Raw genomic sequence first — 15,369 nt, 5'->3', positions numbered from 1 at the left:
CCCATTTTCCTACCAAATGCACAGCTCTCTAAAGTCCAACCACATAATTTCAGTCAGGTTGGCTTTGGGCATTACAACACTTTTTCAGCCAGTCTGTTGTGGATTTGCTGCTGTGCTTGGGATCATTGTCCTGATTCATGACCAAATCTGGACCAAGCTTTAGCTGTCGGACAGATGGCCTCACATTTGACTCTACAATACTTTGGTATACAGAGGAGTTCATCTGTGACTCAATGACTGCAAGGTGTGCAGGTCCAGTGACTGCAAAGCAAGCCCAAGTCATCACCCCTCCACCACCTTGTTGACAGATGATATGAAGTGTTTGTGTTGATGTGCTGGTGCTGTGATCCAAAATCTCCACTTTGGTCTCGTCTGTCCAAAAGACACCGAGCCACTTTGCATTCACGTGATACTCACCTGAATGCTCCAGTCCTGCAGACCGCCAAAACACCTGCTTTTGTAGAGGTGCTCATATTTGCTGATGATCAGTCATTCAAGTGAATTTGATTAGCAGCACCTGGCTGCTACTTACCTATGGAATTCCTATGGAAGCAGTAAGGGTGTGCTTACAGGACTGCACAGAGTAGCTGTGTGTGTCTGTGGCTACCTAAGTGCTTCTCTAACTACCTGTTGGTCTTTGTAACTACAACTCTCTGTTTGAAGTCTTTCTCTACCAGTAGTTTCTGTTTTTTACCTCTCTCTGCTTATTCAAAGGCTGAAGGAGGGTGTGTATTAATCTATTGAATTTGTGTCTGAACGACACCTTTGTCTTGATGTGACAAAGTTTTAAATATCCCGCTGCACTCATGAGACATCTAAATGCCTCACGATCCATCCCGATGGCTGCTCAAAAACTGTAACAAAATATTTCTGATAAAAGTTTCAAACCATAAGCAGGGGGCTCACCTTGACTTGAAGCCACCCGGCATTGCCATATAAAGACAAAAAACCGCTTTCATTCCTGCTTCTGAAGTGTTGCGTGTCACTTCCTTCCTTTTAGATTTGACTAGATGCGCTGTCGCCCTGCTTTCAGTGCAGTGTGCTGTCTGTCAAGCGGTAACAAGGACCAACTGAGGAAGAAAGAAAGAAAGACGGACGGACGACAAGTGTAGCCCTCCACGCCCAGAGATCAGCTTCCTCACCACATCTCTCAGGTAATGAAGGATGGGGTCAGGTGGCTTCTGATCCACACAGATATTTCCTGAAGGCGTAGCAGCAGGAAGAGAAAGTCTTAAATTTGTATTATTTTTTAATTTCCTTTGCAGGATAGAGAGCGAGCAAGAAAGACAAAGCAATGAAGGACATCTTTGCAATTAAGCGCTATTGCACATATCATTGCACAGTCAGTTTTTTCATAATTGTCACAGGATTATCTTGACTGCAGCTCAGTTTTGTGCTCACTAAATCTGCTTCATAACACAACAGCACAAACTCCGCACCTGCCTTGTTTACACGGTAGAAATGAAATGTGTGCATGCTACCTTAAATCATTTAAAACCTGCCATGTATAAATAAAAAGATGAGAGTAGATGGAAGTAAAGTGAGGCCTACAGGGGAGAGGAACAGTGCAGCCAGCTGAAAAGGAAGTTTGTGGTTTTGTTCAACTGCACCAAAATCCCTTTTAGGCAGCATGGGCAGGCAGAAATTTAGAGATCAGCGCAGGACAAGTAATTAATACTTTATGTTTGGAAAAGATGTTATGCTGTGGATATAGTTAGCTCAGGCCTGCTTGAATGATGCACATTACTGAGGTTTATTATGTGCAATTGCGGTTATGAAGGGTTCAAGCGAGCCAGGGGCCGTGATGCTTAGAGCAGCCCTCTTTCATTGTACTTTGTGCAGGTTTTTGAGGCACCTGTGCTTCATTCACAAGTGCATGGACATTTTTTTACCAAATAATACTTCTGCCCCACTTCATTTCAGAGGTAAATACTGAGCTTTTGATTGAATTTGTCTCATAGCTGCAGATTCAGACATACAATAATCTGATAAAACATGCTGTAGATGAACTAACAAATGCGCATTTGGTGCAGCAAATCCTCGAGTGTGTTTTATGTTGTGGCACTGCGGGGTTTTTGGTCATTTAACGGCTGAATGGAAATGACGAGAAAAATAAGTGTAAAAGTGTCAGTGTTTCCTGTGGTGTGACGCTTTGTCAAAGAGATCACAGCAAGTGTGAAGCATGGGATGTGTGTGCAGCAATGAGGAAACGAACCGCCTCCACTTTAATGCGTGAAACTAACAGAAATGGCATAATTGCATCATGTTTTCCACATGATTTTCCATCATTAAAACTTTGTAGCAGTGTGCGGTGGTTTAATGGCTTCTTCTGCTGTTTATCTTCACAAGTGGATGGGCATGCATGCACATCTTTGTTGTTATAATTTGTTTTTGCAAATTAATTGCATTGCAAGTGGCACAGCGGTGCAGTGGTTAGCACTGTCACTGTCACCTGGTCTGAACCCACCGGGGTCTTTCTGCATGGAGTTTCCTCCCACAGTCAAAGACATGCATGCTCAGTAAATGGTTCCTTGTCTCCCTGGGTTAGCTCTGCAGCAGTAAACCCCACCTCTCACCCAGTCACAGGTGGGATAATAAATAAATGAATTGCTCTCCTTTATTGAAAGGGGTTAAAATTGTATGGAAACCTTTTCAAAACTGAAAAAACAACAGTAGCAACAACAAGAGAACTTGTGCATGTAGATACTAAATTAGTGGACAATAAATGATTGATAAAAATGTCTATAAATAGATCTGTGAGAAGAAACTAAAGCACAGATAAAACCTTAGGCAGATTTACGGAAGAACTGTAACCAGTTTATCAGCTCAGTGACGCACTGCACCATAAATGCCAGACCGAGGGGCGCCAGGGTGGCTCAGGGTGCGAGCAGGCGACCATGTATGCTGTGTGGCAGTGTGGTTTGCGCAGGTTCGAGTCCCAGCCTATCGCTCGTTACTGTGCGTTTCCCCGCCTTCCTGCCTCTCTTCACTGCAAAGAACTGTCTAATAACGCCATAAAAAGGTATATATATAAAAATGCCAGACTGAGTCATTTAATTACCATCAGCTATTACAGAACATTTCAAACAAAGTGTAAATAGCCATGCTTTCTCTGAGCTGAGTTTCATTTCTGCTTCTGACTCCTTGCTTCTGCCTGGCAGACTTCTCTCTTTCAGTGGTTCTCATACTTCTGAAATCAAGTGAAACTCCTCTATGCAAACATGGCGAATTTTTGACTATTGCCACCTCTCAGTTGAGGTTACATAACTGTGTATCTGTTCAGTTCAATCAAAGTGATTCATACATCTGTAACCTGTCATCATTATGGATAACTCAGTAGGGTTGACTTCAGTTGTTTTGCCGTTCATGAGGGAAAACAAGTTTGGGAGTTTTTACTCATTTACTTATTCTGACTCATACCTTGATTGGCTGCATGATCACAGATCAGACATGTATTTATTAATCTTATCTTGGTGCAGAATATCCACTAGGATAGCCAACAGAACACAACAGAAAAAACAAACAAAATAAAGCATCCTTCATTGTAACAGTATCTGAAGAAAATGAGGGACGCATGTACCGAGGAGGCCTTTGAAAGAAAAAAGGGGGGGTTTGATGGCCTGGACTGCCAAAAGCGAGGCTGGAGAAAAAGGTGCTTCCCTGCTGAGGCTGGGTGCAGAGGTTTCGTGGCGTGCTCGCACGGCAGGACCTACACTGTGCTTTTCCTCACAGGGGAGAAGAGCTATAAGCAACATCACAGAGAAACAGAGACATTCGTGGGCAGCTGCCAGGGTAGAAGCTGGGGTCTGATCAGCCCTGGCTGGGTCACCTGGGCGAGGGTGTATGACACCCGATGACCCCCACATAACATCAGCGATGATCTGCCCTGGCTCAGCACCAAGAGATGTTTCATCTACAATACATATCTGGCAGAAAATGAGGAAATTGTAATAATAAACCAAGAAGCAGCGCAATGGTGCACAGAAAAAGCAGACTTTCTCAGTGCAGGCCAAGGGTGTTTTTACACACTTTGTTTCACATGCACGTAGTACACAACAAGGCTGTGACCTTCATTCATAAAATACATTAATAAACAGTGAAATGACAGAGACTGCAAGCTGACAGAGTCATTTTAAACAAAGGGTTTCACTATTCTTATTATTTCATTATTACGTTAGCACTTCTCCTTAGCTATCTGCAATCACTTGTGTTTCACCAATGCCCGTCAATTACAAAATCTGACAATAGAGGCTGTGACACCATCCAGTAAATCAATGCTGCTGAATGATGCACACATTTATAGCGAGTTTATCCTTTTTTTAAATCATCAGTTACATCAGGTTGCTTCTCCTCCAGCAATCCTATTAACAATTTATTTTCATTTTAAAGCTCAGACCCCTTTCAAGTGTCAGGTGTCCTCACCATAAATGTGTCTCAACATCCTCCTCCTCCTCGGACTCGTGTGGCTTGACAGCCAAAAAAGGATCTGCAGTTGACAAACGCGCTCGCTGTGAATCATCAAAGACTGAAATATAACGTCCTGTGTGTCATGTGATTGTCAGCTTCTCAGAAGTGCTTCACTCTTCCTTCTCTGCAGCTTTTTCCTTTCTTAAAAAACAGTTCATGAACACGCGCGGTCATCGTCAGCATCAACACGTGGGCGCAAAAATCCAAAAATAGGAAAGTGACGGCACTCACTCTTTATACACTACACTCTTTATAAATGCAGTGCAAAAAGAATCATTTATTTCCTCTGCTGCTCAAGCGACACTGGAAATGTTCCCTCCGCTGAAGCTTTGCCTCCTTATGTAAATAAATAAAACCTGATTGCTGTTTTTATTCTGAGAGTGTTTAAACTAAACTGGCAGAACAGCAAAATAAAGGAGGCATATTGTGCTTTTTGTGGTCGTAAATATCTGGTCACAGTGTCAGAAGTGACTGTTACAAATGGCCAAAGTTTCCAAACTTTGAAGCTTTGGGCTTGGCACCGCGCTGCCTTATTTGCAATGTGGCCTCAACTTCCCCATTAAACTCAAATCATTTATCATGGCTGCAGATCAGTTCCTCCCTCTGGATTTCAACTTTAACTTATGCAGAATTATTTTGTGTGTAAAGCACAAGAAAGGAAGTCAAATCTGACTCGGTGCTGTTGCTTCCAAGAAGCTGTCTCAGACAGAGGCTTAAAGGCTGAGGTTGATGGCCGCCCACCAAGTAGTCCTCAGAATTAACACTTCTACTGTCCACAAACTCTCCTGGGAACCACATGTGCCTTCAGCCTCTTCGTTCTCTGACTTTTCTGTGCGGTCTGAAGCTTGGTCTTTCTTTCTTTGCCTTTTCTTTTTGTTTAATCGCAAGCTCACACTGTGCGTTATCGTTCTCAACCACAGCTAGGCTGTGACATCCTCTGCGAGGTCGCAATGATTTTGATGATAATACCCAGAAATCCCAGTTCTCTGACATCAACACGTCCTGATTCTGCCTAATTCTGAACTGTAATTATCTGAATTCTCTGTGAAATCACGTCACAGAAATGTTGCAGCACAAGAGCCTCTTTGGTGATCATGCCTAGCAGTAGGGGTGACGGCTCTGCTCACTGATTACCTAGCAACAGAGAAAATACCGCCAAAATGAGACCCTCCCCCAAAATCCGCACAGACAAACAGAGACGCATACAGATTTACTGCAGCAGGTGTAAAGACTGAGAGCAATGCTAATGCTAAAGCACCTGTAGAGTGAGACCTTTTGTGTGTGTAACAGTTGTTGCACAGCTTAGGTTTGAACTTTCATTTACTTCAAGAGCTGCTAGAGGGTCTATGTTCCTCAAAATGTCCTTGAGGCACGTCCACAGAGACCAGCAGCACTGTGGTGAATGGAGACCATGGAATAACAGGTGAGGTAGGAATGGGCGGTTCCCAAGTTAAACTCAGCTTCAAGGTGAGCAGTTGATGTGACTACCAATGGGGACAAAGGATACGTTTGATTGACATATGATGAGGTGGTAAATGTATTAGAAGGTTATCTACTCGAGGGCTTGGAGCCAAAGGGGCGCAAGTGACATGTTGGTCAAAATTGAGATATATATATCAAATGGAAGCTCTCGATGTGCTCTATCTACTGTCAAAATTACAGAAGTAAAATATTAAGAGAAACAGAGTTATTCAACAAAAACCAAACAGCTTAAATCTGAATGCACAGAAGAAGTTGGTGCCAAAAGGGGCGTAATTGCATTTACAACAAAGACAGTATTCATTAAGCACTGTGTCATCAATTTGTAAAAAGAAACATGCTTAAAAAAATTTAAATCAGTACACAAATTAAGAGCAAACTGTGGTCATTTTTTTTTTTGTTTTGTTTTGGCTCTCATGTAAATGTCACTTACGCCCCTTTGGCTGCAAGCCCTCAATATCTGGAGCCCTGAGCGTCCAGTAGAAAACTGGCAAATGTGGACGAGGCTTAAGATCAGTGTAAAGGCTGCCGTGGGTCAGTGGGCCGGTGTATGACCCAGAGAATCCCTGTGCCGTTTCCTCCTTTGGTAAAGAATTTGTGTACTTGTGAGTTGACTGCCCACTAGCTGGATAAAGGTTACCTGTGGGACCTCAGGGTCAGGTAACCTTGGGACCTGGGACCTCGGGGCGTTCAGATCTTATTACACACAGCAATAAGAAACAAAGAAACATTTGTCTGTCAGGCAGGAAGTGCAGCAGAAGCAGGAAGTCGTACGCTGGCAGAAGGGAGAACTGTGAGTTTGCTTCACAGTAGAAATTCAGGACACCAGCTCTGAATTTCCTCTTTTTCTCCACCACATGATCCCCACCTACAGGCTGCTCAGTGCTGCCAGGCGCTGACTTTTAAATTTAAGGCTGTTTTTTTTTTTTTTTCCTTTTGTGCCAGTTTCAGGTTCCTCTACTGATTCACGCTTCAGCATGGCCGCCACACCGATCACTGCGGAGGAGCTGGAGGATCTTAGAGAAGCTTTCAGTAAAATTGGTAAGATGTTCAGATCATCTCTGAAGCTTTGCTTGAAAATTTCCTCAGTTTAAAAACATCTGGAAAGTAATATTTCTAATTATTAAAATGTCTAGGGTTCAGGCAGTTTGGCTTTTTTTGATATTTCTTTTATAATTGTAAGATTATAATTACCACTCAAACATAAAAATGGTAAAGAAGAGACTGGGGAAAAAATACAGTTCATTATAAAAAAAATATTTAGATAAAGTCTCAATCAGCATCAAATCTATGAGCAAAAATATGTCTTAAAAGAATTTTACATGCAAACAGGACATTAATAAAGCTGTGAATGCTGTGTCATAACAGCAGCCTGCACAGTCAGAGATGAGAGGAAGTTAGACACCACACATGATGTTAGGTAATAAAACATGCCCATGACTAATATTTTATGTCGTGTTAGACAATAGTGTCCAGTCCACAGTGTTAGCCATACCTGCCCCTCAACAACAAACCACCAAAACATATTTTTTTATTTTTATTCTATTTTTATGTATAGAACTCAGTGAGAGTAGCTTTGCATGATTTTAGCTCCATCCCCTCTTGCTTTAAGGCCAATTTTCTTCTGAGTGGCTGCAGCTCAAGAAGCGGTGGCCTGCACGCAGCTCTGGGTGAGGCTCCTGTGCTCACAGCCAGAGAGAGCTGTATGAGGATGTCCACTCTCACTGGCACCATACAGACCCAAGAGTAGAAAGAGTCCATCAGAGTCTGAAAGGGCTTTTGAGCTTTTGGCTCACAAGAATTACTTTACTTACACTGACCTCAGTGCAGTATATGAAACTTTGATGCTTAATAGACCCATTTTAAAAGTTATGCTTTCCATTGCGTGTGAGCCCTAACCCCTCCATCTTCTTCCAGATGTGGACAATGATGGCGTTATCAGCAAGGATGAGCTTGATGCTGTCCTCAAGGCCGCCAACCTTTCACTGCCGGGCTACAGAGTCAGAGAGATGATCCAGGAGCTGAGCAAGAGCAGCGAAGAGCTCAACTTTGAGAAGTTTACCGAAGTGGGTTGATTATAAAACAATCAGACAAATACACACTGCAAACACAGTCTGTTCCTTAATGTGTGCTGCTCTCCTGTTCCCATCTTCAGATCGTCCATGGACTGAAGAGCACAGAGGTGGCAAAGACCTTCAGGAAAGCAATTAATAAGAAGGAAGGAATCTGTAACGTGGCGGGAACCTCGGAGCAGACTGGCACTCAGCACTCCTACTCAGGTCAGACACACACACACACACACACACACACAGATTTAACCTTCTGATCATATTAGACATGACTGGAGAGTTTTCAGATCTGTAGTTCACTTCATTTGATGCAAAATTCAAGTAGTCTGACTCAGTAAACGAGCACATCTGCTGCTGTATGGCTGGACTGCTGAACTTACCAAAATGAAGAAGACACCAAGGGCTCGTACACAAATCTCTTTGACACATCTGTATAAAAAACACAACTGGTTTCATTATTGCACGCTGGTCAGAGAGAATCGGTTAATCCGACCTGAAGCAGAGGCAGAACAGGTGGAGAGCGGTCGATGCTGATGATCATTCAGCTTCTCACGTTAATCTGCTCTCTTCGCTCTGCAGAGGAGGAGAAGGTGGCCTTTGTGAACTGGATCAATAAAGCTCTGGAGAAGGATCCAGACTGTAAACACGTTCTGCCCATGGATCCTAACACCGACAACCTGTTCACCGCCGTGGGAGACGGAATCGTTCTCTGGTACGTTCTGCCGTCTCGTCTCAGAGAGCGCTCGATGAGAACTTTAAGAGAGTTTCTTTTAATGAGTTCTTCAAAATGGGCAGATTCAGGAAGAGGAATGACATCAGCAGTTGTACATAAGCCAGTTTGAAACTTAAATAAAATGCTGGGAAATTTCTTTCAGTGTCACAAAAGAAAAGAATTTATCACCAGCGCTCAGCCCTCAGTTATTGTAGATTATTAAATGCTGCTGCTCTGTGGTGCTGCGAGGATTCACATCACTGGTTAATGTAGATGTGATTTACAGTGCTTAACACATTTATTAGATCACCACTCAGAGTAAGGGTTATGCCACAGCTGCCAGAAATAAACAGAATTAGTCATTACCAAAATCAGGTTTTAATGTTTCTCTAATGGTGCTCAAGCTCTTAAAACAGAATATCTTTAATGCTAAAATATAATTCCTGTTGTTATCCATGAATGAACTGCTTTGCAAAAAAGCAGGAAAAAAAATCATTGTTTTTGATGAAGATGAAAAATGACAGTTATTTATCTGCAGTCCTGAACAGCAAAATTAGTTTTAGTGCTCGAATCTTTTCTGACTTCCAGCATGCCGGCTCAAATTTGGGTATTAAAACATGAGTGTGGTTTCTTATTTGTCTAATAAATAACAATATGATTTTTAGTTTTAGTTTGACAGATATATTTGTGTTTTCTTGTTTTTATGGTCTATGATTGACTGAAGTGTTTGAATTGGATTTTAGTTCAGTTTTAGTTCCTAGTTGGTTATAATCCAAAGATTTGACCTGAAAACAGAGCTGATAACAGTTCATCCTGATGTCATCAGAGTCCATACAGGACAACAAAATGCCAAAAAATTAGGACGCTGCTATAATGTGATTGAAATCAGAATGCAGTGATTTACAAATATTTTATTCATAATAGAACTTAGAAAACACATGAAATGTTTAAACAGAGACACTTTAGTATTTCATGAAAACTAAGAGAATCACTTTAAGAAAAAAATGAGGCCATTTTTATATGATGGCAGCAGCATGTCTCAAAAACAGAGCATGTTTACCACTGCAGCACCCTCTTCTGTTAACAACTGTTCAGAAACATCTGGGAACTGAGGAGAGCAGCTGCTGGACTTTTCCTGTTCTGGTCTGATAGAAGACTCTCGCTGCTCCTGGGTCTGCTTGGATGTACTCTTTGTTTAGTTTTTGTTTCCAGATGTTTTCACCGGTGAAAGGTTTGGACTGCAGGCAAACCAGACATGTTGGCTTTAAACTGAGGGCTGATACTAACCCAGGTGGTCCCTCTCCTCTTTAGTCTGGAGGACACGGTGTCAATATTTAAAAATAATAATAATAATAATAATAATGCAAATTTTGATTTGTCTGACCACAGAACAGTTTCCCACTTTATCTCAGTCCACTTAAATGAGCTTTGACCCAGAGAAGATGGCAGCATTTCAGGATCATGTTCACATATGGCTTCTTTGCATGAGGATGAACTGGAAGTGTTCCTGACTCCATGCACCGACTTCCATGACAGAATCGTTCCTGTTTTTAATGCACTGCTGCCTGAAGGGCCTGAAGAGAAAGGCCATCCAATCCTGATCTCCAGATTCTCTGAAACCATTGATGATGAGATATTCAAAGTCTTCACAGTTTCACTTTGAGCAACATTATTCTGAAACTTTTCCACAATCTGTAGATGCAGTTTTTTGCAGACTGCCCAGTTTTACCCCTGAGAAACGCTCTAAGACACTTTTCATACTCACTGACCTGTAACCAGTTCACCTCATTGGTTTCAAATGTTCCTCCCTGTGCCAACCTTCGCAAACGTGTTGCTGCCATCAAATTTAAAATGAGCTCATATTTTTCATGAAATAGTAAAATGTCTCAGTTTAAACATTTGATGTGTTTCCTAAGTTCTTATGTGAATAAAATACCCTTGCATGGATGGATGGGTGGTACTTGTTGAGCGTTTTCAGCCTCATTGACCTTAGAAGAATTTGGGGGTAATGAAATCAGTGCCCTTCATCAGTCTTTTAATGTGAAATTACTGTTCTGTTTACCAACCTGCTTTTTTCTCTCTCGTTAGTAAAATGATCAACCTGTCTGTGGCCGACACCATCGATGAGAGAACAATCAACAAGAAGAAGCTCACACCCTTCACCATCCAGGTGAGACTCCTGGATTCTGACTTGTCTTCACTAAATGCACTGTGCAAAGTCAGCAGTCTGACAGAGTCTCTGTACATGGGATATCTGCTGTTTGCTCCAACAGGAGAACCTGAACCTGGCTCTGAACTCGGCGTCAGCCATTGGTTGCCATGTGGTGAACATCGGAGCTGAGGACCTGAAGGAGGGCAGGCAGCACCTGGTCCTGGGTCTGCTGTGGCAGATCATCAAGATCGGGCTGTTTGCTGACATTGAGCTCAGCAGGAATGAAGGTGTGTGTGTGTGTGTGTGTGTGTGTGTGTGTGTGTGTGTGTGTGTGTGTGTATTGACAACACAATGCAAGCTAACAATACAGACTAAAACATGACCATAGAGTTTAAAGGAATAGATTTGGATGTACCCTTTAAGACAGAAACGAAGCTAAAGCCACCGACTGCTTTTCCAGTCTCTAACCAGCTGATCCAGATTCACTCTGTGGCTGGTGTGTTTCCTGCAAAAGCCTTCAGAGCATGTTTGAAATGTCTGTGCATGTGTGTGCAGCTCTGATCGCTCTGCTGCGCGATGGAGAGAGTCTTGAAGATCTGATGAAACTTTCCCCCGAGGAGCTGCTGCTGCGTTGGGCCAACTATCACCTGGAGGAGGCGGGCTGTGGCAAGATCAACAACTTCAGCTCTGACATCAAGGTGATCTAACACGCACGCACGCACGCACACACACACACAGTTCTCTGGCTTTTATAACCTTCCCAAATTGTTTGTTCCAGGACTCCAAGGCGTACTACAACCTGCTGAACCAGGTAGCACCCAAAGGAGATGATGAGGGAATTCCCCCCATTGCCATCGACATGTCAGGACTCAGGGTAAGAGACTCTAACATGTATCTCATAGCCAAGTTTGACAGTTTAAAGGACTAGTTCTGCAAAGATCTAATTCTTAAAGCCAAAGATGATGTTCCAAAAATGCAAAAATACAAACCCTGAATATTCATTTTGCTGTCCAGTTGAACAAAGAACAAATATGTGCAGATTTTGGGGGGTGGACATGATTTTAAACAGATGTGATTATTTTGTGGACAGTTTAAAACAGAAGCTTAGACCTTGAATTCAGGTATTTTGGGTTCTCACATGTAATGCTGTCCTCGCCCTTCCCTCTGCAGGAGAAGGACGAGCTGAAGCGAGCCGAGCTCATGCTGGACCAGGCCGACCGGCTCGGGTGCAGACAGTTTGTCATGCCGACAGATGTCATCCGCGGCAACCCTAAACTCAACTTGGCTTTTGTCGCCAATTTGTTCAACAAGTACCCAGCTCTGAAGAAGCCAGAGAACCAGGACATCGACTGGAGCTCCATCGAGGGTGAGCTCAATTCGTGCGCATGAGATTCCCAATATTTCTGACCTCAGCGTCAGTGCAGACCTCTCTCTCTCTCTTTCCCACCACAGATCTTTAAGAGCTGACATTTTTTTTTTTCAGGTGAAACCAGAGAGGAGCGCACCTTCAGGAACTGGATGAACTCGCTGGGAGTCAACCCTCGCGTCAACCACCTCTACGCGTAAGAGATCTCGCCGCTCTTCCTTTGTCCTTCTGTTTACACCTCTATTGGTGCAAATTTGACTTTCAGCATGTGGACACATGTAGACAGATAACAGCACCGTAACATATGTGTGCGTTTGTGTTGCAGGGACATTGACGACGCCTTGGTGATCTTCCAGTTGTACGAGAAGATCAAAGTACCAGTGGACTGGGACAGAGTCAACAAACCTCCCTACCCGAAACTGAGCAGCAACATGAAGAAGGTACAACAGCTCGAGTCAGACATGATGGCCGATGATAGTCGGCTCATTCTGTGTCAGTTCATCAAATGCCTGATTTGCCTGAAAAAAGTTCTAGGGGAAAGACACGTGTATCCATGAAAAAAAAACATCCAACTTCAGTGTTATATTCCCCAAGTATGACATCACGTACCAAATCCTTTGTTTAGAAAGATTAGTGAAGTGATGATGTTCTCATTGAAACACTTCTGTATCCATTTATAGCACCAAAGATTGTTTCTGAATCAGAGCGAGATGCTTTCACAGTTTTTTTGCACCCTCACGGCCCGGCAAGACAATGCTGGGTGTCATTACAACACACATACAGATGTGTGTTGTAATGACACCCAGCCATTGCAACACATTACACATATCCTCTGTTCTTGGCCAGAAGAAACGTCTAATTCATGGTGTCATACTTTGGGAGTACCCCCTTAAGGTTGGATGAAAATGGTTTAATGTCTGTGAAATCGTTTGCCTGCTCCGGACTAATAAAAGAACACGATGAGCTTCATGTCTGAGAAGCTTTAAACTAAATATGAGATCCCTGCCTCTAAAACTGTCAGAGATCACACATTCAAATCTTTGGGGGATTTCAAGCATCCATCGTTCTGTGTTCACTTGAGCTGCAGTCCTGATAGTCCACAGTCACAGAACCACAGCTTCAGTGATCAGATTTTACTGCTGGTAACATCCTGTAACACTGCCGCACCACAGTACTGGCTCTGGGGTACTGCCCATCTAGTTTGAAAACGGCTGTAAAACTGTTAACACAGATCTGCTGATCTGCGCAGTTGTAATTAATCTGAAACACGAACCTCTGCTGTGTGCTCCAGCTGGAGAACTGTAACTACGCCGTGGAGCTGGGAAAGAAGGAGGCCAAATTCTCTTTGGTCGGCATTGCGGGGCAGGACCTGAACGCGGGAAATCGAACCCTCACCCTCGCTCTGCTCTGGCAGCTCATGAGGAGGTAACTTTGCTTTATTTGCCTCTCCCATAACTCCTTATTCTTTCAACTGTGCTGATGACCTGCCGATAGATGCGTAGTGTAGTGGTTAATACAATTAACATGCAAAAGACCCCCGACACAAACACCTGGGACTTCTATTGCAGTGTGAGTGGCACCAGTAACAGGATTCTGGTTTCACTCACACTGTGGTATTGGTAAGCTGCTTATAAACGGCCCCCTCAGACATCTCTAAGCTAGTTGTGTATGCACTCAGGTACACTCTGAATATCTTGGAGGACCTGGGCGACGGGCAAAAGGTGATCGATGACACTATTGTATCCTGGGTCAACCAGAACCTCACACAGGCAGAGAAACCCACAATCTCCAGCTTCAAGGTAACTCACCTCCACAGGAGGGGGGGGGGGGGTGGCGGAGCCTACCCCAGCTGCCGCAGTCACATTCAGCTCTTCAGGTTCACATCTGTAACTGTAAACAATGGCAGATTTATAATAGCTCTGTTGATGCTGTGCAGGACGGCTCCATCAGCACCAGTATGCCGGTTCTTAACCTGATCGATGCCATCCAGCCTGGATCCATCAGGTACGACCTGCTGAAGACCGAAGACCTGACTGAGGAGGAGAAACTCAACAATGCAAAGTACGTACAGCAGTTTTTACAAACACCACTTTGCATTTTAGGAATTTAACCGTGCTTATTGTTCAGATTGATTTGCATTGCATAGCAGCAGGAGATTCAGTCCAGTTAGTGTGTCTTAGCTGTTTGTTCATGAAAGACCTGAAACACACACTCCTGCTGCTTTGTGCTGACGTCTTCGCTGCGTCGTCAGGTACGCCATCTCCATGGCCAGGAAGATTGGCGCCCGAGTGTACGCGCTGCCCGAGGACCTGGTGGAGGTCAAGCCTAAGATGGTGATGACGGTGTTCGCCTGCCTCATGGCTCGTGGCCTGAGAGGATAAGACCACAGCGACCTCCCATCTGCGAACTGGAGACTTCCAAAGCTGGCTTCCAAGGAAATGAAGAGGAAGTAGCAGAGGATCAGCTCAAAAGCTGGGCTCTAGACTCTAACCCAGAAAGATTTATTACGATAATGTTTCATAACATCTGCTGTGATTTGTCTGTTTCTCTCAGATATACTCTAGAAAACTTAACATTTCATTCCTGCAAACCTAAGAGGCTGAAATAATAAGTCCAAATAAGTTCAGTGAAATCACACGTGTGACTAAATGTTTTCAAAAATTATTAGAATATTAGAAAAAGATCTGTACCAGTGTTTAAATCTGCAACAGATTTCTACCTCTGAACACTGAAGCACCCCCAAAGTGACAGAACAGGCTACAAGTTAATGCTGAATAATAAACTGGTGCAGCCTGTCACCAGCCAGGAAATACAAGCACAATAAACAGAATATTAAATGTTTTCTCAAAAAGACCAGAAACACAGTATTATTTGTTACTTTTCCCATTATCTTCTGTCAGTTCAGGGCTCCATATCATCATTTAACTGTGATTACACACACACACACACACCATTTTTTCTTTTCAGTAAAGATTTACAGGAATTACCTGGAGCAGGATCACATTTGATACTGAGCTGCAACAGTTTCCTGGCTATATTTTTCTTTCTGTTGAACCTGAGCTGATCCATATAACCTTATACCTGACATCAGGACAATAAAGAGATTTGTTTTTGTATTACTTTG

At 43.2% G+C, this 15,369-nt stretch overlaps 1 protein-coding gene across 1 annotated transcript; it reads left to right on the top strand.

Annotated features, from left to right (window-relative positions):
• The first annotated feature begins 1,023 nt into the window (after nucleotides 1-1,023).
• lcp1 (lymphocyte cytosolic protein 1 (L-plastin)) lies at nucleotides 1,024-15,364 on the top strand. The gene is made up of 16 exons (XM_030758589.1): nucleotides 1,024-1,154; nucleotides 6,892-6,987; nucleotides 7,864-8,012; nucleotides 8,102-8,225; nucleotides 8,595-8,727; nucleotides 10,816-10,897; nucleotides 11,001-11,166; nucleotides 11,435-11,577; nucleotides 11,658-11,753; nucleotides 12,050-12,245; nucleotides 12,363-12,441; nucleotides 12,571-12,685; nucleotides 13,537-13,670; nucleotides 13,924-14,044; nucleotides 14,182-14,306; nucleotides 14,497-15,364. Exons 2-16 carry the CDS (start codon nucleotides 6,924-6,926, stop codon nucleotides 14,624-14,626), a joined length of 1,857 nt encoding a protein of 618 aa, XP_030614449.1. The 5' UTR covers nucleotides 1,024-1,154; nucleotides 6,892-6,923; the 3' UTR covers nucleotides 14,627-15,364.
• The last annotated feature ends 5 nt before the right edge of the window (nucleotides 15,365-15,369 follow it).

The sequence above is a fragment of the Archocentrus centrarchus genome, chromosome 21 (genome assembly GCF_007364275.1).
Source record: "Archocentrus centrarchus isolate MPI-CPG fArcCen1 chromosome 21, fArcCen1, whole genome shotgun sequence".
Taxonomy (NCBI): domain Eukaryota; kingdom Metazoa; phylum Chordata; class Actinopteri; order Cichliformes; family Cichlidae; genus Archocentrus; species Archocentrus centrarchus.
The sequence above is the reverse complement of the archived record's forward strand: the minus strand, read 5'-3'. Positions and strand labels throughout refer to the sequence as shown.